At 40.4% G+C, this 25612-nt stretch overlaps 4 protein-coding genes across 6 annotated transcripts in view; 3 read left to right on the top strand and 1 right to left on the bottom strand.

The window, feature by feature from the left end:
- Window positions 1–538: 538 nt before the first annotated feature.
- Window positions 539–12280, top strand: LOC116302707 (papilin). 2 transcript variants are annotated; one of them, XM_031712068.2, is made up of 20 exons: window positions 541–724; window positions 1230–1287; window positions 4326–4417; window positions 4498–4552; window positions 4947–5049; window positions 5266–5396; window positions 5996–6113; window positions 6201–6281; window positions 6436–6599; window positions 6683–6824; window positions 6939–7065; window positions 7544–7748; window positions 8494–8679; window positions 8761–8940; window positions 9043–9222; window positions 9358–9502; window positions 9581–10099; window positions 10439–10678; window positions 10979–11254; window positions 11656–12280. In XM_031712068.2, the coding sequence occupies exons 1-20, from the start codon at window positions 717–719 to the stop codon at window positions 11808–11810; spliced, it is 3165 nt and encodes a 1054-aa protein (XP_031567928.2). In that variant the 5' UTR covers window positions 541–716; the 3' UTR covers window positions 11811–12280. The 2 variants fall into 2 exon arrangements, with proteins under 2 accessions (XP_088896837.1, XP_031567928.2); XM_089040711.1 differs by having other exon boundaries at window positions 539–724; window positions 9358–10099.
- A 1293-nt stretch (window positions 12281–13573) lies between these two features.
- LOC116303796 (sodium channel protein 1 brain-like) overlaps window positions 13574–25612 on the top strand; it is a 30492-nt gene continuing 18453 nt past the window's right edge. The window contains exons 1-2 of the mRNA XM_089024066.1: window positions 13574–13977; window positions 14669–14817. Of these exons, the coding sequence (XP_088880192.1) occupies window positions 13771–13977; window positions 14669–14817 (356 nt within the window). The 5' untranslated portion in view covers window positions 13574–13770. The remainder of the gene's footprint in view (window positions 13978–14668; window positions 14818–25612) is intronic.
- On the top strand, window positions 16539–24134 carry LOC148905013 (uncharacterized). Of its 2 annotated transcripts, XM_089024203.1 has the most exons (3): window positions 16581–16596; window positions 16955–17336; window positions 23868–24134. In XM_089024203.1, exons 2-3 carry the CDS (start codon window positions 17006–17008, stop codon window positions 23924–23926), a joined length of 390 nt encoding a protein of 129 aa, XP_088880329.1. In that variant the 5' UTR covers window positions 16581–16596; window positions 16955–17005; the 3' UTR covers window positions 23927–24134. The 2 variants fall into 2 exon arrangements, 1 of the variants encoding a protein (XP_088880329.1); XR_016118718.1 differs by lacking the exon at window positions 16955–17336 and having other exon boundaries at window positions 16539–16596.
- On the bottom strand, window positions 19265–20740 carry LOC148905014 (uncharacterized). The gene is made up of 2 exons (XM_089023946.1): window positions 19806–20740; window positions 19265–19402 (listed from the first exon to the last, which is right to left on the bottom strand). Exons 1-2 carry the CDS (start codon window positions 20655–20657, stop codon window positions 19265–19267), a joined length of 990 nt encoding a protein of 329 aa, XP_088880072.1. The 5' UTR covers window positions 20658–20740.

Below are 25612 nucleotides of genomic sequence, written 5' to 3'. Positions count from 1 at the left end.
CTATATAAATTCTGTTCCATGGAACAATCCAAGCGCTCCTTTCTTCCCGCCTTACGAGTATCAATGGCCGGTCGAGAAGCATGAAGAAAGGCACTATTATATTGACCCTTGTTATTTTATTCTATGCCTAGGTTCCGGTATATTATAAAGCAATTTTGATTTGTTCACAACAAAGTCTTGAAAGTTCGGAGTGTCAAGGTTCACGCTTTCTGACTGAGAGATAAATATGAAGGAAATTCTAAACCTGTCCAGCTTGAAAAAGAAAACCTTCTTCATTCCTCGCATTTCTATGTTTACGGAAATCGACGTTCATTTTTTTAATGTGTAATTCCCATAACATTTTTTTTTTCACCATCTGCGGTTTTCAGGTATTATGTTTGTCTATACTGACTAACCTCGTGAAGCAATATTTCAAAGTACCCGCCTTTGATGCAGACATTCTTTCAAGTTGGAGTACTATTTGCTGAAGGCATGATCGTGACAACCGGAAAGGCACTTCTTTCAACACTTGACGAGTGTTTGACTTGTCACTAAACCCTTCATACATTAGTATATATTGAGTCACATGTAAGAGATTCTTTCTCTGGCGAACAAACGCACTACGAGCTTGCCTACCAGTCAGTCAGAGCCCAAGCAGTAGTGAGGAACAAAGATTCGGTGCTAACCTTCCGGAACTGCACAAACATCAAAACTACAGACCACGAATCGCTCCCTTCATGGCAAAGTAAGTTTTTGAGTTCCTGGCCTATTTTGATTGATCCTGGTCGTTAGTCTATCAACTCTTTCTTTAGTTCAAGATTTTATCGCGCATTAAAAATACTTATAAATTCTTGCTAAAGTTTAATGTCTATTGACTAGAGTTTGTGGTGGAGACTTTAGGCGGTCGTTCCATCGCATGTGTCCAACCACACTATTGCTATCCCGTTTTTATTATTGCCTATTTGCTTAAAGCAAACAGCTCTCTGCCTCTCTTTTGTCTATCAAACTCTGATTAAAATTTTAAACTCTATGCGTGTCCTTCTAAATCCCAAATCAGTACTCAAGTCATAAGAAAATGTATGGCTAAAAGCGCTTTCAGATCTCAGTGAAGACCTGATCATAGTAAAATATCAGGAATCACTTGAGCAAGGTCATCGTGAATGCTGGTGATTTTGTATTACGATATATTACAGTTTATGAAGTTTTCCAGTAGAACTTATAACTAATTTGTTTTAATCGTCTTCTAACAGCTTACTTCTGGTTGTTTGGGTATTGTTCGGATTTTTCCTGCAGAAGTCCTTCACACAGGTAAGTCAATACTACTAATGAACTACAAACGTCTCTGAGTAAACAAGTGATCATAATGCAGTATTCCACTGCCAGCTATTGAGCTGCAGGATTTCTGGCAACTTTCCCTGTGACTGAGTTATTGCCTGTAAATTCTAGACTCATTGATTCCTACACGAGGTCATAATTACTCCCACTAAGACATGAATGAATAATATTTAATAACTGAAATTAAATTAGCTTTTATTGGCGCAAAATATCCAATCTAGACACGCCAAGGCCCGGCTTAGTCTGAGCGGCACGCTGTTCTATTTTGAACAAAGTAAAGTAAAAAATAGTACGCAAAGCCTGCTGCATTTGTTTATTTTGTTTTGCTGTAAAACACTGCAGTTCGTGACGGACATAGCGGTGAGATAAGGCTGGACACTACGTTCCATCTCTCATGAAGTGCAGTGTCCTTAAAGGTGTCATCTAAAGACTCAAGTGTGTTCTTTTTTTCTTTCTTCTCTCTCATTGCGCGAATAACAATATGTTTTTTGTATTAAAAGAAAGGGTTAAAAAGCTTAGGGGGTCAGTTTGTAGGTTTAGGGATTTACTGTCTGACAGCGCAGGTATGTCCATGTTTCTATTTCGATACGTACAAGTATTCGAGATGCTGCTGAGATTGAACGGATATCCTCTAAGGGTTGAATCAGTCATTCCTTACGATACTTGCGGTCCTTAGCTCAACTACTTTATAATAGTATCCGACCACTGTTTGTTCGGTGGGGAGTTCGTCAGGAAATCTTGTCACATTCAATTTCTTTCTGCGGACAAATCTCAGGAAGTGGCACCAACAAAAGATTTGTAAAAAATTCTTTTGAAAGATAAATTCCGATAATAGTATGGCTCCTATTGAAGTTTTATTGTTCATCATACTCTTCAACCAACACTTGAACCGCATGTTTTTAAAATGGCACTTCTAACATTTGACAGATGAAAGTCAGTCAGACAATGTTCCATCACGTAGATGCGTCAAGGTTACCTTGCGCCTGCATTACTTTTGATCATCCAAAACCAATAAAATGTATGCGCAGACCAAGATTGGTTTTTAAATTTTTTATACGCATATGTCTGGCGTTTGGATGATGTGCTAGCTTCGCCTCTTATTCAAGGTGTACCCGTGTGTGCAGTGCAATGAGGTCAAGGACTGTGATGCCGTAGTAGTAAGTCGCGTGCAGTCCGTGATAACAATTACACTTGTGTTTAGGATTAGAGAACTTTTAGGCCCCAGTTTGCTTCTAGTTACGAAGAACATCTGAAGTAATTAAGCTACTGCACCGACGGATTCAAAAACAACATTATGCTCATAACGAACAGATACAAAGAGACCAAAGTTTAACACCTGAATCTGACACACTGGTCTATAGGCAGTGTAGTAAAGACGCGACGAAACAAAGCAAGACATGAACTTTGTCTGCTTTTGTGGGTGTCTTAGAAAAATGTGGGTAATTAGATGTCTGAAGAGGTATTTCGAGTCCCCAACAGTTGGTTTATAAATCATGACTTGATATCAGTTTTCTCTGAAGGACGTTTCTCATGATATCTAAAGCAAGTGGTCACTTACTTATGATACAATATGTGTGCATACATGTTCGTGGTGATTAGCTGTTAATGATGGATACACGACTAAACAAACACCAGATCAATATTCTAATCCTACTCGTAACAAAACAGGCGATTATTATTGAGTAGACACACGAATATATAACTCAGTCAAGCCTCGCTTGAGACGTCGTTTTCCTTCATGGCAAGACGTAAAGATACAATAGTGTCATTCCTGTTGTCATTCCCACGTACCGTAATACGTCGGATTTTTGTTAACAAATCCTTCGTGGGCAAGAATCACTAAAAAAGCTCATTGCTTCAATTAGTGCACAAATTCAACCTGAAGCTCGTTTGTAGAGCGAGATAAGCATAATAAACAAGGAGGTTATACCACGCTTGGCTTTCAGGATTGAAAATTTTTAATTTTCGTTTCATGACGCCTGACATGCAACGCTCTCTTTCAGCAGCCTTTTGAGCGCTAGTTTCACCTAAAAAATTGCTTGAAACTTATATATCTCGACTATAAGTGATGCTGTTATGGTTAGAGATAAGGAAAGACATAAGTGATTGACAGTATTTGCTGTTCTTAGGAATCATCCGCCAGTTGAAAGTTCAAAGCATTTGTTCATAGATGTTCAGTTTCTGCTGTGAGGTCGTGTCGTGTTTACTTCGTCTTCATGCTCCAGGGTATTATCACCAAGTGCATGCGTCAACAACTTAGCGAACAATGACTTATATTACACCATGAAAGTAGCTCAGAAATTCCACCAATTTAAAAGTCTAGAGTACTTGTCAATATGTGTTTCGGCTCATGAGAGATAGACATTCTGTATAATCTAGACAGCTAATTAAACAAACCAGATGTTTATGGTTGATCGATGTAGATAAGCCGGACAGTTTCCTCACCCCTTCTAAAGACATCACACCTAATGCTTTCATGTTGTATTGAGAGTCGTATAATAAGATCACGCTAAACCAATTATATTAGTATATTATATTAGTATTATGGAAGTATATTAGGTAGTTACGTTAGGTCGGCGAGACAGACTAGCTGTGAGATATAAGGTGGAACAACGATTAGCACTGATAAAGCTACGGTACAACATTTAAACTAGTTCTTGATCAAACAAAAAGGATGCCAAACCTTGCAAGAGGAACATAATGATATTTCAAGGTGTTTAAGTGTTTTAAGGCGGTATTATGATGACTTTCTCATTGTATTGTCCGTGGGCGTTACCGGTCTTGTGGGAATTAAAAGGGATTAATGCACGTATAATCTACAGATATTTGTACAGATAACGTGGATCCGTCCTGTAAGCTCTTCGGCTTAATCATTAGTTTTGTCACAATCAATGCTAGCATATTAACCCGTATTAAAACACTGGCCAACTGCATGGACCAAAGCAAAGAGTTCAAAATAATAAAGTATCAATCAGAAACAGTTTTACTGACATATCGTGTTTGTGTTGTAGTCGCTAGACGATGAGTGGGGAGAATGGTCGCCATGTTCTCGTTCATGTGGAGTAGGAGTGTCCTCCCAAGATAGAAAATGTCTGGATGTGACGTAAGTAGCAGTTGGATTATTCCTGCAACAAGTTGTAACGAGAAAAGTTAACGCTGTTTCTTTTGTCTTGTCGCATGTAGAGATGACGGGTCCTGCCCTGAACCAAGAAGAAAATACAGAACATGCAATATACAGGTGACGTCATAGTAAAATAACCCCATTTGGTGCATCATATATAAGTGACGTCATAATTTATTCAAGTGACGTCATAGTCGAATAATCCTATTAGGATGCAAGTGATAAGTGACGTCATAGTTAAATCAACCTATCAAGAACATGTAATATACAGGTGACGTCATAGTAGAATAACCCTATTTGGTGCTTCCAATATATAAGTGATGTCATGAATCAACAGTTACGTCAAAGTTGGATAATCCTATTATGATCCAAGGTATAGGTAACGTCATAGTCTAATCAACCTATCAGGAGCATGTACTACTATTAGTGACGTCATATGAAGTATTTTAATGACCCATGTGACGTCATAGTTGAATAACATATATTTTCGGTTTTGGGTTTCATGGCACAGGATTGTCCGGCGGAGTCTGGTGACTACAGATATGAACAGTGTGCCAGCTTCAACAATAGAACATTACAAGGAAAAAAGTACAAATGGGTTCCCTATATTCCAGGTAAGCGTAGATGGTACTGACATATAGATTATGATCCTCTATATACCGTACCCGGTATTTCCTACTATCCGGGGTCCTATACATCACTTTGTATGCTGCCCGACACCAGTCTATAGCCGCAGACTCAAACAGCTCGACCAATAAATTCCTTCGTAATCCTTATCAAATGATGCGCTATAACAGAAAGTGTTAATTGTTATTCATTTTGTTCAACAGAACGTGATCCATGTACGCTAAACTGCATGCCAAAAGGCGAGTATTTTTATTACCGCTGGGCCGCCAAGGTGGTAGATGGTACCAAATGCAGCCCTGATTCATATGATATCTGCGTCAATGGCAAATGCGAGGTATGTTCCATTTTTGTTCCATATTCCATGTTAGTCAGCGTGTTAATAATCCAAGCGCCCTGTGGCGACCATCTGTTCAAAACAGAAGCAGTTTTGTACGTTGGTCTCTTAATGGTTTGCTGACGAGGTAAAGATTATGTTTTGCATCAAATCCATGTGTGGCTACAGAAACAATTTAAGGTCAAAGTCATTCATAAAATACTTAAATATAGAAGATAAAAGACGATGATTCAAAGGTGTCCACTTTTGAGAGAGTTCTATAGTTAGTTGGTTAGTCGGTCTGTCCATGTTTGTATTAGTTGTTAACATATATATTTCTTCATTCACAAGACCCTTTGTACTAGGTAACAGTACACGTCCTTTTGTTTTTCTTTTGGCATTCATCATTGTTAAATTACATACATCATTGGTTAATCGAGTACTCTTTCCTTCCTGTTCCACTGGCTCATCAAACTATAGTCTGTATGTTCTGCATCGCTGACAACTAAATGTTTGAACAGTCCGTAAACCGACAAACAGCTTCATCTTATTTGCATGGCCATTTTAAACAAATGCAAACCTCATTTCTCTTAAGCTATATTACCTTCTTCTAACCGTAGCCTTTGGGATGTGACCTCATTATGCATTCAAAAGCCAAAGAGGACAAATGCCGGGTATGCAACGGTAATGGAGAAAACTGTCGTACCATAACCGGCAAATTTACAGGAGTCGGTGATGGTGAGTGTTATGTCCATCTAGTTACAATAGTAACCATTCCTACCATTCATATACAGCTCATATGGGTCTGATTTGTGTTGTTTTTAGGTTACAAGGAGTTTGCCGTCATCCCATCAAGCGCAACTAACATCGTTATCACTGAGGAAGCTCCAGCTGGTCATTTCCTGGGTAAGATAACAAACAAGAAGTTGTACACCATGTAGGGTTGTTCTTGTATTGCGCATACTAATAGGTCGCAGTGCTGACCATAAAGAACGCAGGCTCTAGAGATGAGAGTATCTTCATAATGTATTTGACTGTTTTATTTCGTTTATTTTATCAGCTCTTGCAGATTCCAAAGGAAACTTCTTTTTGAACGGCGACTTCGATGTGACAAATCCGCGTACATATAAGATCGCTGGCTCTCTGTTTCGGTACGAAAGGTCGAGCTCAGGAAAAGAAGAAATACGATCACTTGGGCCAATCTCGCAGCCCGTCCATGCACATGTGAGTCGATAGGTTCTTCTAATCTCTTTAGGGATGGGTTATACAACCAACGTCTTTTGCTAAATGCTAAGCTTCTTTTACAGATTCTAATGAGAGAGGGTCATAACAATCCTGGCGTATCCTACGAGTTTTCTATCCCTAAATCAATCAAAGAACTTCCTAAACTTGCAAAGTATTCATGGAAAACAAGTAATTATGGTCGATGTAGTGCCACGTGTGCTGGAGGTAAGCAATGCGCATGACTATGATGCAATACCGCATAATGATACCATAGCTAGCCCATCATATGATATGAAAATTAACGATGTATTATTATGGAAATATTATTCTCTATTTCAGGATATCAATACCGCAAAATTACTTGCCTTCGTGATCGCGATAACAAAGAAGTGCCGCCTTATCAATGCGATGCTAAAACCAAGCCAGCAACAAAAAGAGATTGTAATACACAACCATGTCCACCAAGGTGAGTATCCAAGGTGACGGTCCGTTCCCAACCGCCTTTGCGGCCACGAGACTCGCATCCAATCCCTACGATCAAAGGTAAAGCAATTCAAAGAGGATGACACGGGACAGTCGCTACTTAGCAATGATAAACTTGTGGCCCATTGTGTTTAACGTCTCTAAGAAAAAGTGCCATCTTACGTTGGTCATTCAAGCCACGCCAATGGTTAAACCATTTGCAGATATTTTTGGAACAAACATGCTGCAAGCCGACTCAATAAACCTTTTATCTTCGTATGCAAATTGCCCATTTCAGACCACGTGACATTTCCTTGAGAATTGTTTTTTCATGATGGACATGAAATATTTACATATAAAAGAATCAACTCCCAAGAGTGGCATCACATGGTCTGTAATGGGACAACAAACAACGAAGGTAAAGAGGTCCAGTGTGATGGTTTTCAGCGAGTTATATTTACCATAATCTATCATGTCTACAGTTGGTTTATCAGTGGATGGACTGCTTGTTCTACCACATGTGGCCAAGGAAAACAGGTTCGTCGTGTTCATTGTGAGCACGTGGTACAAGGAGGTGAAAGTAAAATGATTCCAGATGAACGATGTACAACATCTAAACCCATTGCTATGCGTGTGTGTAGTAAACAAAGGTACTGTCCTGTATGGAGCGTCACAAGATGGTCTCAGGTGATTATATCATATATATCATATATATGATTATACCATGTACTACTATGTTTGTCCATATTATAACATACTATGATGTGTTGTTCTGTGCTATACCATGTATTACTATGTTTTTCCATACTCTAACATACTATGATGTGTTGTACTGTGCTATACCATCTATTACTATGTTTTTCCATACTCTAACATACTATGATGTGTTGTACTGTGCTATACCATCTATTACTATGTTTGTCCATACTCTAACATACTATGATGTGTTGTACTGTGCTATACCATGTATTACTATGTTTGTTCATACTATAACATACTATGATGTGTTGTACTGTGCTATACCATCTATTACTATGTTTTTCCATACTCTAACATACTATGATGTGTTGTACTGTGCTATACCATGTATTACTATGTTTGTCCATACTCTAACATACTATGATGTGTTGTACTGTGCTATACCATGTATTACTATGTTTGTTCATACTATAACATACTATGATGTGTTGTACTGTGCTATACCATGTATTACTATGTTTATACTATAACATACTATAATGTGTTGTACTGTGCTATACCATGTATTACTATGTTTATACTATAACATACTATGATGTGTTGTACTGTGCTATACCATGTATTACTATGTTTGTCCATACTATAACATACTATGATGTGCTGTGCTTTATATATATTTTCGCGGGTAGGTAATTTATTTTGCTGACTGTGTTCACATCTTCATGTTATTCAGTGCTCAGTGTCGTGTGGTAATGGCATTATCACTCGTAAAGTTCGATGTCGTCAAGTCTCTATCAACGTTAATGACAACATATATCTGCCAGACGAAGGCTGTGACGTCAATATTAAACCCACCACTACTGCAAGGTGCAACCCAGGCCCCTGCACGGTCAAATGGATTGCTTCTGACTGGAGCCTGGTAAGGAATGACGTATCGTATTGCATTTCTCGCTATTTTACGTTTTAAAGTAATTTTGTCTCTTTGTTGGTTTATTTTCAGTGTTATCCAAAATGTGGCCGTGGAATCAGCACAAGAATGGTGTATTGCGTGAGCGTGACCGATCACAATCAAAAATATCCTGACACGTTGTGTGACAATCGAACTAGACCTACTAGTCGTAAAGAATGTTCCAGCTCCAAAGCTTGTCCGCCAATGTGGCACGGCTCTCAGTGGAGTGGGGTGAGTAGACTCCAACCCAGTCTCATTCGTTGTCACTGCATTGTCATGTGACGTCACTAATGCGTCACAGGCACTAACGACTGTTTTGCTCTCTCATTTTAGTGTACCGCGTCCTGTGGTGTCGGCATGCAGATGCGCAATGTAATCTGCGCAGTGCGTGAGATCAACATGTTGAAGATTATATCACGTGACCAGTGTAATGCTTCATACGCCATGCCATCAGTGAGGAAGTGTTCTACCAAACCTTGTCAGGCTGGATGGTACATATATCCATGGCAACCGGTAAGATTCAGAGCTTCCACCTTCTTCGCATGTGCAGACGATCATGTCTGTCCAGAAAACGATCGGTAACCAGAAGTGCTTGGAGGTAGGTCAATTTTGCTGCTTATAAATCTTGTTTAAATTTTCTTGTTTTAGTGTTCAAAATCTTGTGGAATCGGAATAAGGCGAAGAAAAGTCAAGTGCTTTGCTGATTCTAGTGAAGTTCCAGACGAAAGGTGGTGTGACCAGAAAACAAAGCCAACCGAAGTGGAGGTCTGTACTGTACAGAGCTGTCAATCAGGTGAGCGGGATTATTTCACTGCTTTCAAGGGTTTTATTTTTGCTGGATTTATTGATCATTTTAGAATTTTTTCCACAGTCACTTTGACCCCACGGGAAAGAATCACCGAAAAGCCAACGACGGAAAGACCAACTACCGAGAGGCCAACGACAGAGAGACCAACTACCGAGAGGCCAACGACTAGAAGGCGAACTACGGAGAGGCAAACGACAATGAGACAAACCACCGAGAAGCCAACGACAGAGAGACAAACTACCGAGAGGCCAACGACAGAAAGGCAAACTACCGAGAAGCCAACGACAAAACGACGAACTACCGAGAAGCCAACGACAAAACGACGAACTACCGAGAAACCAACGACGGAAAGGCAAACTACCAACGATGTAACGACCAAACAAAGGGTAACAAAACAAAGCACGAAAAAGAGAACAGAAGTAAAGATCACGAAACGTCCAACAACCGAACCAAGTGAAGTGATTACTCAACGACACCCAGATGAAGATACCACAACGAGACGAACCAGACCAAGAATCACTATTGCACCTACTACTATCATCAAAATACCCGCTAAAATAGTAGAAGCTCCTAGGGATAAAGGTACGTTACACCATACCATGGGTGAGATATAGGTTACCATACCATGCTATGGGTGAGATATAAATTACCATACCATGCCATTGGTTGAGATATAGATTACCATACCATGCCAATGGTTGAGATATAGATTACCATACCATGCCAATGGTTGAGATATAGATTACCATACCATGCCAATGGGTGAGATATAGATTACCATACCATGCCAATGGGTGAGATATAGATTACCATACCATGCCAATGGGTGAGATATAGATTACCATACCATGCCAATGGGTGAGATATAGGTTATTATGCCATTAATTCAGTGTAACTCTATTCTAACTGTTCTTTCTTTAGTTCGGTTCGTTGGGTCTGAAGTATATCTGCGATGTAGAGCCACAGGTATCCCACCACCCAAGATAACCTGGCGCAAAGGTATGTTTCCGGTTAGTTCACTTGGAGAACGTTATCAGATGCTAGCAGAGGGTACGTTATATATAGACAAAGTGCGTCCTGAGGATGAAGGAACATACACTTGTTTTGCTGGCAACTTTGTTGGATCCATGGACAGAAGAGTCGCTGAACTTAGAGTTGTTGGTAAGTAATTTCCGAGTTACAGGTAGTTAATAACAATGAAGTGGAGTGGAATAGAAAGGAACCCTATATTGGAGCCTTGCTCTGTGGGAATTTCCTTTCAGATCCTTAGGAATCCTGTATATTAATACAATGTAATATAGAGTTAGTAAAGAAAGAAAGAAAAGAAGATAGTAAAAAGAGAAATATAATGAAATAGAAAAACACTGGAATTAAAGGAGAGAAAGAATAAACAAATGGTATGTTAGTAGATTGATCAATGTACGAAGAACTAATGTCACGAATCAACTTGATTGATTCCAGTTCCAGTGTCAGTCAAGATACGACCATCAAAAAGACATGAAGTATCAGCTGGTCAGCAGGTTGTGCTAGGATGTAATGTTCAAGGGAAACCAACTCCCCAAGTCTACTGGTACAAGGATGGCAGTCTGTTTGATATCAATTCTCCACGTATTTCAACTACTTCCCAGAGAATCACCATCAGTAGTGCGCGTGTCAGGGATTCGGGACGATACGAGTGTCGAGCCTCAAACGATTATAGTCAAGCTACAGATTTAGTGGTTCTGACAGTTAAAGGAGGTTAGTTTGGACTTGTTCTTGTCTCTTGTGCTCAACACTACCAAGGGACGTAGCCAGGATTTTTAGAAGGGGGACACCAAAATTCAAAAATCTGCCGTTTTTGGGGGCCCTCAAAACGACGGACAAAAAAAAGGCTGGCATTGCGTTTTATGTTTTAATTTCGCAAACCTTAGAAAAGCAAATGAAAATTACCGCATGATTTTCAAAAAGCTGCCATTTTGTTGCCAAGAAAGGGGGGCATAGCCCTCCCTGCCTACGCCCTTGACTAGGAAGACAAGGTTTGAAATGATTTGAAGTATTTATGAACCTTACTTTGCTGAAGTGGTGATGAAGTTCTCTTGGTGCATCGTTAAAAGTAACTACTAACTTCCACTGATTTTCATGTGTTTATTTTTCGACAGAAGAGCCAGTTATTCCCACAACCCCACAAGTTTGTGAAGACAATCCTGTCATAGCCGATTGTAGTATAATTAAGATTGCTGGTTACTGTACAAATGACTTTTACCAACAAGCCTGCTGTAAAACCTGTTCAAAGCATCCAAGCATCAGGAACTAATCACTAGCACAAGTAATAGATGATATGTTTGTTAATGTTGTCAATATTGCCATATTGCATTATTTTTTTGTTTTGGAAATAGCAGAAGTTCCTATGGCTAAAACCTTACCTATGCCATAAACCATTTCACTATTCTTAGCCTTTTACGTGACGTATATCCGGAATGTCATTCTTGTTCTGCTCTTGACTTACAAACCTTTTGTTTGAAACTCCTTGTACATAGAAATCTCTCAAATCTCGGTCATTCTACGAGATATAATGTACTTATTTACTTCCAGTCTCGTATAATATGAATCACGGTTACCATGGTGTTGAAGGACTCTATCACGTAATTATCGATTGTACCAATCACGTGATATATGATATTAGGCAGTATTAGACCAATCACGTGATATATGATATTAGGCAGTATTAGAGTATTATAGGTTATTATGAGTATCAAAGTTTAAAAATAAACACGTTAACAGTGAGTTTGTTGTATTTTTTGTCTTGTCATTTGTCAGCTAGCCGTCTGACCGCACACTACTGAATTGAACAACATTAAAACCAGCAACCACTAAAACTGAATATAATCTAGAACCAATATGAGCCGAGTAGACATTGCAGTGCATTGTGGGACTGTTTTAGGGGACCAAATAGACGCCATCTTGGAAAAATTACCTCTAACATTGTCTCACAATGCACAGAAAAACAACTCGACCTATTCTTTTCCTTGGGCCTCAAAGGACTGGTCGCTAAGGAAGGAGATCGCAGCGAGTCACTAAGTACACTGAAGATAAAGTTCCAGCTCTCGCGGGTCACGACAAGAAAACAAAACAACTCAAATATTCACCTCAAATACCTCAACACATATTCTTTTGATTATTTCGATAAGCATATCCCATTCAATCCAACGTATATATTTTTCAATATACACTCAACCTAGAGTGGTCTGTAAATAGGTTTAACATGTTTATCTGTCAGATAGCCGTCAAAATTTAAATCGTTTATTGCTGAGAAAAATAACTTTTGGCTTGAAATTCTAATCAATAAATAGAAAGCGTGTTTTGGTGGAGTTGAAGAATGTGAGACCAAACTGATTTCATCGATATCTGTACATATTCCCAGTGTATTCCCAATTTGTCTTTGAGTACTAGAAACTCTAGTTCTATGGAAAAATTTTTAAGGAGGAAAAAAACAATTTTTTTTAAAAATTTTCAAATGATATTTCTGTTCGTTTCTTCGTCACATATATCTACTTATTCTCTGCTATGAACAGATCATTCATTGATCGGTAGAAATTACCCTTATCTAAAATCGTAGGTGACCCAACTTTTTTTTTCTTTTCTTTTTCTTTTTTTATTTGTTTAATTAAGTATATATATATATATATATAGTAAATATTTGTGTTTTCTCGCCATTTCATTAACTATCATAACTAGTAAGATCAAACCTGATGATACAAAACCCAATCAGGAATTTCAATGCTGTCATAATGATATTTATGACGACGTCAGTTTGTATTTAAAGTCGTCGTGTTATTGAGTAAAAGGATTCACTTACATAAAGGTGTCGGATCAAATGTTTAAGGGTGCTTGTCAAAAACTTAATGGTTTTAAAATCTTTTACGATGTCAGCGTACGTTTCTTTTCAACAACACCTCTGTATCCAATCAGAAAATTCGAGATGTAATTACCCATAAATCATTCATTATTTATCGCCAAAACGGTCGCTTTTCTTACGTCAATTAAACAAAATTTGCAGCAGACATTGAACAGCTTAAACCTTGGATTTGTACGTTCTGCAGGTATACAGATGAGGAATTCCTGGGTTCTCGTATAGCATGACGAATTCAAGAGGATCGAGATGAAGTTTGTGGTATTGCAGAAGTTCGTATAACGAGTAGGTTGGATTGGTTTCCTATCATGTAGAACAAGCTATTAATATCCTACGCTACTAACCGCGTTATCTGTTGTCATAAATGGATGAAGAACAGCTTTATAGCTACACGAGGAATTCCAGTAACTCAGTATTCAAAACAAACGCAAACTCCTGCAAAACAGCAAAGAACCGGGATTGCGTGGTTCGTAGACCGCATAGTAAAGACACAACGAGGCTAAAACGATGTCCATCACAACTGCTTGGGCGGCCACTAGAAGACTATGATTGCTCTGAGAGTGGTCATGATGTAAGTATTATACATCAAAGACTAAAGCATTTTTTAATATTTCTAGTGTGTTTTTCTTTTGGGAACTAAAAAAGTATTAGAAAGGGTTTCTATTTTAAGAGTTTGATGAATGAAACAGGTGGATGATAATTACAAGATATTCTCTGCTCCTCACCACATTTTCCTTTCTCGATTGTACTACATTGTTTTGTATCTTGTTACAGTATTTATTATTTATCGAAATATACAGCCTTAGTTCTCCAAACAGCCATCATTTCTCCCTGATTCTCGATACAAAACGCGTGATACAAGAGCAAAACCTCATTTCTGCTATTTGAAGCATTTGATGTCGTGATTTTGAGATACTGATTCTGAGGTACATTTTAAAATTACTGTGTAGGTTTGCTGTGTCGATAGAGAAGCCCGCCTGAGGCTCAAATTTTAGGAGTTGTAAAATACGGTGGACTCCTGGGTAGTCCTCTGGAGAACGTGAATTTGCTTTCATTCTATTTTACAGAGCTGTGAAACTTGTCGCGGTTATAAACTCCAGAACTCCCTTGTTTTGGAAAAGCTTTGATTAAACGGTGACCCGAAAATCACTAAATGACTGACAAAATAAATGATCAGAGTATTGCTAGTATAGGGGAACGTTAGGGTTGATCTATGGTCCTCAAAAGCACGACAGTGTATAGTATTCGTGATTCTGTTGCAGGAGCCTTCACCAAACACGTTCATAGTGTTGAGCCGACGGACCAAGAATGCACCTGATCAAGTTCAGCGGTTTAACAAGTCAAAGAGTCTGTTTTTGTTGGGACCAGAGCATCCTGTCAGGCTGTTTGCTATTCACATCCTCATACACAAGTATCCTTACTACAATTATATACTACAATACTAATTGTAATCTTCAAATATCTTAAGTTGGTGTAAATTTCTTCATACTTTGAATCGGTCCTTTCTTTTTCTTTTGTTGCGAAAGTAAAGGTACATCATCTAGTTAAACATTACACTTCACCATCACCTTTATCGCTTGTGAAGTGTGTTTATCCCAAGAGCCCACACTTATTCCAGCGGGATATCGAGACTCTATGGAATAAAATATTGCATAATGAAACGTCAATAGGATCACTCAGTAGTTCTGACAACGTGTCATTTCTTTGGTAAAAAGTAGCATTCACATTGGGGTATCTTCTCAATTCGGTTAGTGGCAAACAAAGAAGTAATGCTAGCAGTTTGCAGCTAATCTGCTGATGGGAGAATTAGCAAAGTATTTGGGTCCATTTGGGTAGAAATGAATTAGTTAAACTATTGCCAAGTATCTTGAAAAAAGAAAAAGAAAAAAAAAACAATAAAAGCTTTTGTAGGTATGAGTTTCAGGTCACCCATCCAAGAACAAACCTCGCAAAACCGGGCTTGACTCAGTGTCATTGCAGCCCAAGTTTTTTCCACTCGGCCACGGGTTATAAGAAATTAGCACAACAATAGCCGTGAAAACAATGCATCAGATAGACTAGACTATTTTTCCATTTCAAATCAACGTGCCAGTGCGTGGCAGAGTGCAAGGGATTAGCCGATATGGTCTGGGGGCCGGCTAGTCTCTCCCCTGATGCTTCGGCTAGAACACTATCCTGCGTAATCCGTACACCCAAGGGCAGAAAGTAGTATAGGGGATGGGGGTTCCAGCGCAACGACAACCGGAGGATTACCCGCTTAAAGTACCCCCCTCGATTCGTACCGCGATTACCCGCATCCCGCGTCTATGTAAAATATGTTAGTCTATATATGGAGTGCGAAGATTGTAAAGAGTTTGTTTTTGACTTCTGTATAAAGTGCTTAAAACCCAAGTTTGTACCTACTAAGTCAAATAAGTATATTTGTTGTGGTAAAAAAATGCAAATAGAAGACGACACGTCAGCACAATGTTACGAGTGTGGTAAGAATATTCGTAATGCTGTACCAAATGCCACCAGAGAGCAATATTATGCTAATGGAGGTCGTAAGAAGACTCCATACAAAAGAATAAAATACTTCAGAGACTGGATGAGTCACATACAAGGTCATCAGCCAGTATATTTAGATAACGAAGTAATGGAAAGAATTATAGGCCACTTAGAAGAGCCAACGCCACAAAGCCTGCGGAAAACGCTAGAAAAATTAAAGCTAGGGAAGTATTACAAAGCTATTCCCTATCTTTTGTCTGAAATTACCGGTAAGTCTATTCCTGAGGTTTCTGATATGAGCAGAGCCGAGTGGATGTTTTGTCAGCTGAATAAGGATATTCCTTATTACCCTGATGTAATCTATGAAATATTTTACAAAATTGACCCCAACCACCCCCTGTTAGAATGGATTCCAAGGCGATGATGTAATTAAGTCAATTTGCATATGACAGCCGGCGTTCAATATGCAAATAGAATCCTGTCACGCTCTTTTCAAAGCAAATCTTTACTGAGCGAGTTTTCTTTGAAGCTCTTCTTTTGCTTCTTGGTAGATCTTTTTGCGAGATTCCTCGGAAAGATCTCTTACAATTGTTTTTTTATTTCTTACATCCGACTTTAATTTCTCGTACTTTTCCTCTTCAGCTAGAATAAGCGAGAATTCTACGTCGTCTATCTTTCTGTCACGCAAAGCCTTTGAGACAAGGTCAGTGATAGTATTTACTTTAGCCCTTGACAGAGCTATTGTCGTGTCATGCTTGGATATTTTGCTTGACAACTGTTTCATAATGCCTGTTGTAACAGCGGAAACGATGCCGCAGGCGGCGCCGACGCTAGCTAAAGGAACTCCAACAATTACCCCAGGTCCAGTAAGCGAAGTAGCAACGCCAGTGCCTGTTAACGCCACGGACATGGAGCCGGAAGTTATCGCGATTTTATGTAAAATGCTTCGGGCTCTGACGTACTTTTTTTGGACTTTTTCATAGTGTTTAGTTTGCCTTCCAAGTAAGCCAGGATTAGGTTTACCTTATTCAAACGAAAGTTCTCGGCATTCAATTCATTAGGTAAATCAGGATAGAGTGGAGGTGCTGATGCTATAACATCCATTATATATAATGTACGACGCTTTTGGGAATGATATACACGACAACCAAAATTACTGGAATTGGAGAGAATTTAGGAAAAGGTTTCCACATGCGGGTGCTAGTAAGTTCGAAAGAAGACCCGATGGTATTTACTATAACGGTGAAAGAATGTACAGCAATGAGGATTTAAAACCTACGCTGGTCGATCAGGTGAAGCATTTACCGGTTGTACACCCCATTCATAAAGCACCTAATTTTCCAAGGGATTTATTAATGAACAAGGAAGATTACCCATTTTACGATGCTGAAGGTGGTGTAAACGACTTTGAAACGATGGTAACGTTCCTGAAGATTTCAGTGGGTAAGCAATCATTTGATATAGTAGTAAGGAATATCTATGGGGATACGATGTTAAAGCATACGTCAGGTAAAGAGGCCAGGGAATGGTTAGCAGGACCCAATATGCGATATTGGCCACAGCAGTTAAACTTTGCTGTCTGGGCTGCCACTAAAGGTTGTGGTGTTGCCGCGGACATGTTCCACATTTCATTTATGCGGTTTCACGTTGCCTTTACGGTAAGGAGGTTGTTGAATGAACTTAATGTACCTTTACCGGGAGATAAGGCATTTAATCCATTGAATAATCGATATAACGCCGCAGCCCTGGAAAGGTTAATTAATGAGTTCAAACCACAGCAAAAAGATTTTCGTTACAAAGAGGGTAAGACGCATGGGCTGGGTATAGTTTACGTTTGGGGTGCCAACGGTGAGAAGCCAGCCGACTACGGACATCAAAAATACCCAAGTGGTGAGTTAGAGTTCGGTGATATGGGCGGTGATAAGAGTAATAATTCTTTAATTACCAGAATTCAATCGAACTACCTAGGCACTTGGGATCCATTCGTGTTGATGAAAGGAAAAGGTCTAAGAAACCTAGCCAGGATTAACCGCAGCATTGAAGCATTCGTGTATTGTATCTTAGGAGCGCAGGTAAATACCCGCAGCCCCATCATTGGATCCCAAGGTGCTTCGCGGGAAACACAAGAAGAATTCCTAACTTTATTTGAGTCTGCAATAATAGAAAATGACATATCTAAATCAGTGCAGAGATATCAATTGGCGGTGCAGCAGTCTAAAGTGCGACTGGATTACGCTTTGTCGCCTGGTTGTTGGTTAATGCCAAGTAATTTGGTTATTAACACCAATTCCGTTGTGGGTTATAACAATAAGCTGCAGCGAGCTACCAAGGATATGAAGTTTGGGATGAATGACGTGAACTCTGACATGACCAAGAGCATTCCTCACTTCGTAGAGAAACCAAAAAAAGAGGTAGAAAAACCATTAAAAAAGGTGCTGCCAAAGAAACCAGTAAAGAAGGTTATACCCGAGGAATATGACCATAACTTACTAAAAGCCGGCTTAGCAGCTGCAAGCATTGGTCTGAGCTATTATATATGGCGATGAACAACCCCTACGTAGCTGGAGTAGATTGTGTTTATACGACTTACACAGGCGAGAAAAAATACACCCAGGCATCTTGGGTTGATGTCACGGGGATGTCCGTGAATTTGAACTACTCGGGAAAGAAGTTAATCCTTTGTAGTATTTGCATTGGCGCGAGTAGTCATGCCAAAGTAGGATTTCGTTTCTGCGACGACAATGGAATACTGCAGCCCATGCGCGTAAAAGATAATAACAGGGAGCCTACGCATTTCTCCGTAGAGCCGCCAGCGAATAGCACCGAGAATTTATCGGTTTGGACTTTACACATGGTTACTGATTGCCATGGGAAGGTAAAGCTGCAAATGCGTGTAGATGATACTGGGAGCGTTTGTGTAAATAGCATAGAAGATCAAAGAGATGCGGCTTATAATCACAAGACCATAAGCACCTTGACGGTAATAAGCCTTTAGAAAAATAACCTTGTTACCCCTCAAACGAAGGGAGCCTGTTTTTTTCCTGTAATATATGAATCCACATTTAAGTGAAATGCGCTACGTCCACTATTTAGACGTGAAGGAGTACGAAGGACATGAGTGGTTCGATATGGGAATGTGGGTTAAAGTTGGTGGACCTGCGTTAGTTATTTGCACCATTTGCATTAACACGGGAATTACCGCGAACGTAGGGTTTAGACTCGTTGATGAAAATAACGAGCCTTTGCCTTCCTATCGGACTTCTTCGAACAGCAGAAGAGCTGTTCACTTTTCGATGGAGCCAAACAAAATTAGCTTAGAAGACTTAACGCCGGTTACGTTTCATATGATAGTTAATTGTAAATATGCTAAGTTACAAATATTTCCCGATGATGCTACCAGCGATGGGTCGATACTTAGCAACGCAAGGATAAATAGCATTGGTATAGGTAGTAGCATTACCGACGCAGTTTGGAGTCATAAGCCTATTTCTACTATAAGCGTGCTGCCGCTAATACCAAATTATCAAGGCGGTGTGAATACTATCTTTACTTATCCCCCGTCGAGGACGCTTCGGAGGCTTGACGATGATAAGCCCCCAGTAATACATAAGGATAAGATTAACCCTTCATTTTCTTTAAGAGTACCACGCCAATAGCTACTACCAAGATCCAAACGTTATTCCCCACGAACTTCAATAGTTCTCCGCCGGCCCTAAGTGCCAAGGAAACGACCGAACCCAGCAGCCCAGGCAAACCGGCTGCCATCTTTTTTCCCAAGTCCGTCAGTCCATTGCCTAATTTTTTTACGCCTGCGCCTGTAGCCTTAAGCGCGGTCATAATAACACCTACTACGCTTGAAATAGCGACCGCGAATGCCAGTGGAATACCATACTTTACCAGAGCTCTTTTTACCTTTTCCTTAGTAGTAAGCCCCAGCTCCCTTTCCAGGTTTTCCTTTTGCGTATGTAATTCCGCAAGGCGCTCCTGAAGGGTTTCTACTTCCTTTTGGGCTGCTTCCCTTTCCTCTTCGGGGCGAGTTTGATCTGCAACTATTTCCTGCTGCCGCTCTATTTGTCCCTCCAGGTCTTCGATAGCCTGATCTCTTTGTCGGATTTGTTCTTCTTTAGCATTGATTTCAGCAACCAACTGCCGCCGTTCCTCTAAAGAGGTAGCTATGGTGGTACGTAAGTTCCTAGCTTCTTCCTTGTTTATGTCTAGGTCTTGCAAGGCAAGTTCAAAGGCCTTTTGAGCTTGGTCCCTATCGCGTAGGGCTTCGTTTCTTTGTTCTCTCATTTCCATTATTCTTTGGTTCTTGTCGTCAACTTCTCTCTTTTGAGCATCAAGGAGTAGTCGGTTTTGTCGCATATAATCTGCTTCCCTTTCTTCCAACGTTTCTTGTAGTCCCTCAACGCGCTTTTCTAGCGCGACCTTTTCATTCAGGGTTTCCAACCTTTCTAACATGCTTCTAGTGGCACGCTGGAAGCCTTTTAATCTTGAGACGTCACCCCTAACTTCACCATCTTTATCAAAGAGGGGTTGTGGTTTCGTCCAGCGGTCTTTGTCAGGATATCTCAGGTCCTGGACGCTTATGAGGACTTTGTTTCCGCGTTCTGTGAGCCTTACGTCGTCAGCATCGAAACGGGAATAACGCTCATTTAGCTCTTGCATTGCCCACTCTACAGTTTCCCGCGCGGTTGCTTCACCCATGTTTTGAAGCTCCAAGTACTCAGGGATGGGTTTGCCGTGGTGTCTTGATTTCCACATGCGATTTAAGGTGGCCTTGGCGCTTTTCCATCTACTACCATATTTATCGTGTAAGGCTGCGTCGTAGATTAAGGGGTCGGTTTCCAGGCCTTTAGTCCATGCGTCGTATTCTTCATCGTTAATATCGACTTGACCTTCTTCAGTGGTGGGATCAAAATCTGTTCCTTCTACTTCCATTATATATGATAAGCTCAAAGTTAAACCCCAATATATTACCTAAGCAGGTTGGCGGACTGAAAGCAGAACGCACCTTTCACCGAGTCACATTCACCCCAAGCAGCGCTAAACCTGGAGAAACGCTGTACGTAGGTGTTCCCCGACTAACAGATAACCTAGTATTAGTTCCTGGTACCTTGGCACTAAGGTTTGATTTGACGGTGCAACCTAACGCCGCAGATGAAAGGATTATCGTTAACAATCTTGGTCGCAACATTGTTTCAAAGATGCGAGTAAAGTTTGCCGGGGAATCCCTCTTAGACTTAAACAACTATGACCTATACACCACTTACAAAGATCTGTGGTTGACTGCATTCGAAAGGGCACAAAAGATAGAGCAGGGTATTGGTAGCACAATCTTACGTAAGGTTAGGACTCCCACAAAGACACAACCTACCGATTCTGGCGATGCAACTGACGTGGCAGATGCAAAGGCCATTAAAACAGCCTATGGTACTAAATACGTAATACCATTGGACTTTGAGGCTATTACCAGCCACGGAGTTTATTATCCTAGACAGTTGAGTGAGTTGCAGTTTGAAGTGACCTTAGCCAACATAACTAACATCATTGGTGGGTTAAGCACTGCGTTGTCGGGAAGTATTCCTCCATATGCCATTACCAACCTGGAATTGCAGTATGAAACCATACATTCCGAAGATTTAGCACGCAGCGCTGGCATGGAATACAGCTCCGGAAAGGCTTTCTTGTACGACCACGCGGTAATGTACAAAACCTTTAGTTTCCTGGATAAGACAGACGCGGTAATTACTCAGAGCATTAATTTACCACGTCGTAGTCTTACAGGGCTGATGTTGGTATTTATCAAACCTTATGAAGCCGGTAAGCGCGACTCTGAAGCCTTTCATAACCCCAACATCACCAACGTCGGGATTAGCATCAATGGAGTTCCAAATAAGGTGTATTCGCAGGGAATGAAGCCCTCAGACATCTACAGGGAAATAAAAAGAAAGTTTGGGGATCAAGTTGCACCCGGCGAGTTCTTTACCGATAAGTATGCATTGTGGATTGACATGCGAACCACCAACGACGAGGATTTACATGGGCAGGGATTGCGTCTGGTAAATACCCAGGACGGCATTACCCTGGAAATCAAGCGTGACCCAAACACTAGCGCAAGTGACTCAGACAAGATCAACGCATACGTCTTCGTTGTCTCTGACGCGCAACTGACTGTAGAAATGAATCAGCTAAAGAGCATTGCATATTAATGCGCTTCCTTAACCAAAAAAATATCTCTTACGTATATAATGCTTCGCGTATTCAAAAACAACAACACCAAACTGCAATGCATAGTGCAAGGCGATAAACTTTATTTCAAAGCGAAGGAGGTGGCTTTGGCGTTGGGTTACGTTAACTCTAGGGACGCAGCTAGAGCACACGTCTCAGAGGAAAACAAGGTAACTTTGGGGTCTATAAAGGGTGTCAATCTGACTGACACCCTTAATGCGCAACCACATACCGTTTACATCACTGAAATGGGTCTTTATGAGTTAATATTCGGATCTGAAAAGTCCGTAGCTAAGGAGTTCAGAAAATGGGTGTTAGGCGATGTTCTCCCTACCCTCAGGAAAACAGGTAAGTATGAAATAGAGCGGCGCTTTGACAGTCCTAATAAGTTAATATTCAAAATAGAAAATGAATTTGACCTGCATAAGAAGGTCGTAAACTACATACGTCGATTCCACCCTATCCTACTGCTGGCACCAGGTCTTGGAGAACTACAGGACTCAGCTAGCAAAAGAATAGTATGTTGGCAGAAAGGTTACCAGGCAGGTCAGCCTGACATCTTAGTTCTCAATGCACATAAAAAATATAATGGGTTATGCTTGGAGTTGAAGACACCTAAGGGTAACGGCGTATTATCCTCAAAACAAGAGGCATTACTCGCACAATACGAAGCAAATGGTTACCTAACTATGGTGTGCAATGATTACGACCTTATATGTAGGGAGATCGACCATTACGCGGAAGGCATTCGCGTACCTTGTCCTTGGTGCATTAAGGCTTTTAAGACGCAGGATGCGTTAAGGACTCACCAAAGAATATTTCATAGATATAATGATAGTTGAACAGACACACTGGCGTGAATTAGTCCAAGGCATTTCATACAGAATAAAAAATTATGTTGTGTTCGAAGACATTAGCCGTTTAAGGTTGGTCTTGGAACACGACGGTAAAGAGTGCACACTGTGGGCACCGGACTGCGTGCGGTATGTCCTTCAAGGTGAGGAATTCACACACATACGCAGCTATGGTAAGGTCAGCGGTCGATGGAAGTTCGACGTTGAAAGGAAGGTAGATGCTAATCCTCTGTGTGATTAGAAGTCATCCTCATGGGCGGTTAAGTATTGGTCTGCTACGGCGGACCTCATTTTTTCTGTTATCTGGTAAGCGGATACGGTAATTAAGACGCCTCCTACGAATGCTGCGATTTGAGGAATCATATATCTTTCTCATTTTTCCAAGCCTTTCGTACCGCCAGGTAATGGTCTAAAGGACGTGGTCCGTCGTATAGACAGCACCAAATATGTTGTCCGCTCCGTTGACAGCCACAGCGATCGCAAATAGCCTCCCAGTGTTCCCTGTCCTCCCATTTAACGCCCTCAACGTCGTCAAAGCCTACAAAGGTTTGGTCAATTTCCTTCTTACGTTTTGTCAGCGCCCGGGAGGTTTCAAGGGGGCAACAGCGTTCGGCTATGTCACCGTGGGTTTCGCAGGCAATACCTTCTAGGTGGTAACGGCGGCAGCGGTACTTATGCCAGTTCTCTTCAAAGAAGGGCTCATCACAGCGGTAGCAGTAGTTCTTTAGACAGACTTTGTTGTCGCGGTGATATTGTAAGGCTTGGAGGGTGGACAGCTTTTGACCGCAGTCACCGCAAAGGGTGCTTATGGTCTTTTGACGGTATTGCAGTCGCTCCATATACATACCTTACAGATCCTCTTTGTAAACTAAAGTTCTTTGTGTTTTAGGATCTGTGGGACACCAATGCCCAACAAAGGATCCTTCGGGGAATACCTTATTACAATGAGGACAGGTGTATTTTTTCTCCTCACGAATTATGCAGTCGGCAGGTAGTTCACATGTAATGCAGTCCATATATTGAAAGGGTAACTAGAATTCCTCCCAGGCTCCTGCGCCTTAACTTTGATGTAGTATATCGGTGATGTAAGGAGATCTTAATAATATCTTATTATTCTTTCTTAGGATACGTTACGTAAAGACTTATTTTAGGGTCCTTCATATTATCCTCTTTTTATTTATTATATTAAGTAATGTTAATGAGATATCATTAAAGAATAATAAGGTATCATTAAAACTAAAGGCCCTAAGAATATGAGCCTAATAACATTCAAAACATTAAGAAATAATACCCTATCATTAAAACTAAAGACCCTAAGAATATAAGCCTAATAACATTTAAAACATTAAGAAATAATACCCTATCATTAAAACTAAAGACCCTAAGAATATAAGCCTAATAACATTTAAAACATTAAGAAATAATGACATTAAAACTAAAGGCCCTAAGAATATAAGCCTAATAACATTTAAAACATTAAGAAATAATGACATTAAAACTAAAGGCCCTAAGAATATAAGCCTAATAACATTTAAAACATTAAGAAATAATGACATTAAAACTAAAGGCCCTAAGAATATAAGCCTAATAACATTTAAAACATTAAGAAATAATGACATTAAAACTAAAGGCCTTAAGAGACCCTACCCTATCAGCAACAACGAAGTAGGATCATTAATAAGGCATAAAGAACACCCTACTATAATGACGTGCAACGATTGCAACAAACGATTCAGTTCCTTACAGCGACTTAACTATCACACCGAAAACAAGGTCTGCTTTAAGCAACGCGCAGCAACGACATGCGAACATTGCAATAAGACCTTTACGACCAGCCAAGCTCGTTCCTACCACGTCAAAAACAAGGTCTGCTTTAAGCAACGCGCGACAGAAACGACATGCGAACATTGCAATAAGACCTTTGCTACCGCGCAAGCTTGTTCCTACCACGTCAAAAACAAAGTCTGTCGCCGAAACAACGCACACAACCTTACTTGCGAAGAATGCTACAAGGTACTAAGCTCTCCTCAAGCACTAGCATACCACATGGAACACAGAGTCTGCCTCAAATCTCTTTGCAAAAGCTGCAACGCATCCTTTGAAGATGCCTGGCACAAATACAGATGTAAACGATACGACCTTTCAGAAGTCGTCTGCGAAGAGCATGGCGACGTAGCAGAACGTTGTTGTCCAGTCGACACGGTAAGGCAATTAAACAACCAGAAAAAAGAAATAGACAACCTCTTTGTGAACTTCGACGTCACATTTGAAAAGGTCGCCTGGGAGAACGTAAACTACTGGAACGACACTTGCGATAAGTGTGGCTGCGTCAGGAAGGAACAACACTTGTGGCAGTGCTTATACGATCCATCGCAAGCACGTACTTTCAGTCGCTACGCCGAAATGCGTATGAAAGATGCGCTGCTACAGAAGGCGGAAATGCTACGCCAGCAACGACGATGAAGTCGCCTAAGGATGCCATTGCGCGATGGACCTAATTCATTTCGAGGTTCCTTATCGTTAACATTCTATAGAGGATATTGAATGAAGTCCTTAACGGACTCCGTAGCCCAACCCACTATTGTCAAAAGCGCACCAAACCGTTCTGCACGCTTCAGACTACACATTTCATCA

The sequence above is a fragment of the Actinia tenebrosa genome, unplaced genomic scaffold (assembly GCF_029948245.1).
Source record: "Actinia tenebrosa isolate PJP-AT-01 unplaced genomic scaffold, QUT_ActTen_1.0 PGA_scaffold8__29_contigs__length_14323225, whole genome shotgun sequence".
NCBI lineage: Eukaryota > Metazoa > Cnidaria > Anthozoa > Actiniaria > Actiniidae > Actinia > Actinia tenebrosa.
The sequence above is the reverse complement of the archived record's forward strand: the minus strand, read 5'-3'. Positions and strand labels throughout refer to the sequence as shown.

Bases quoted from the DNA above. Each gene is read 5' to 3' on its own strand.
- LOC116302707 (XM_089040711.1), top strand. The intron at 4,418-4,497 runs GTAAGTAGCAGT...TGTCGCATGTAG, and splicing joins AGAAAATGTCTGGATGTGAC to AGATGACGGGTCCTGCCCTG. The intron at 9,223-9,357 runs GTAAGATTCAGA...TTCTTGTTTTAG, and splicing joins ACATATATCCATGGCAACCG to TGTTCAAAATCTTGTGGAAT.
- LOC148905014 (XM_089023946.1), bottom strand. From the start codon at position 20,657: ATGTGGAAATCAAGACACCACGGCAAACCCATCCCTGAGTACTTGGAG. The intron at 19,403-19,805 runs GTAAAAAGAGCT...ATTTGGTATTAG, and splicing joins GGCTTACTACTAAGGAAAAG to CGGCAGCACGCTTATAGTAG.
- LOC148905013 (XM_089024203.1), top strand. From the start codon at position 17,006: ATGTACGACGCTTTTGGGAATGATATACACGACAACCAAAATTACTGG. The intron at 17,337-23,867 runs GTAAGCAATCAT...TTTGTGTTTTAG, and splicing joins GTTCCTGAAGATTTCAGTGG to GATCTGTGGGACACCAATGC.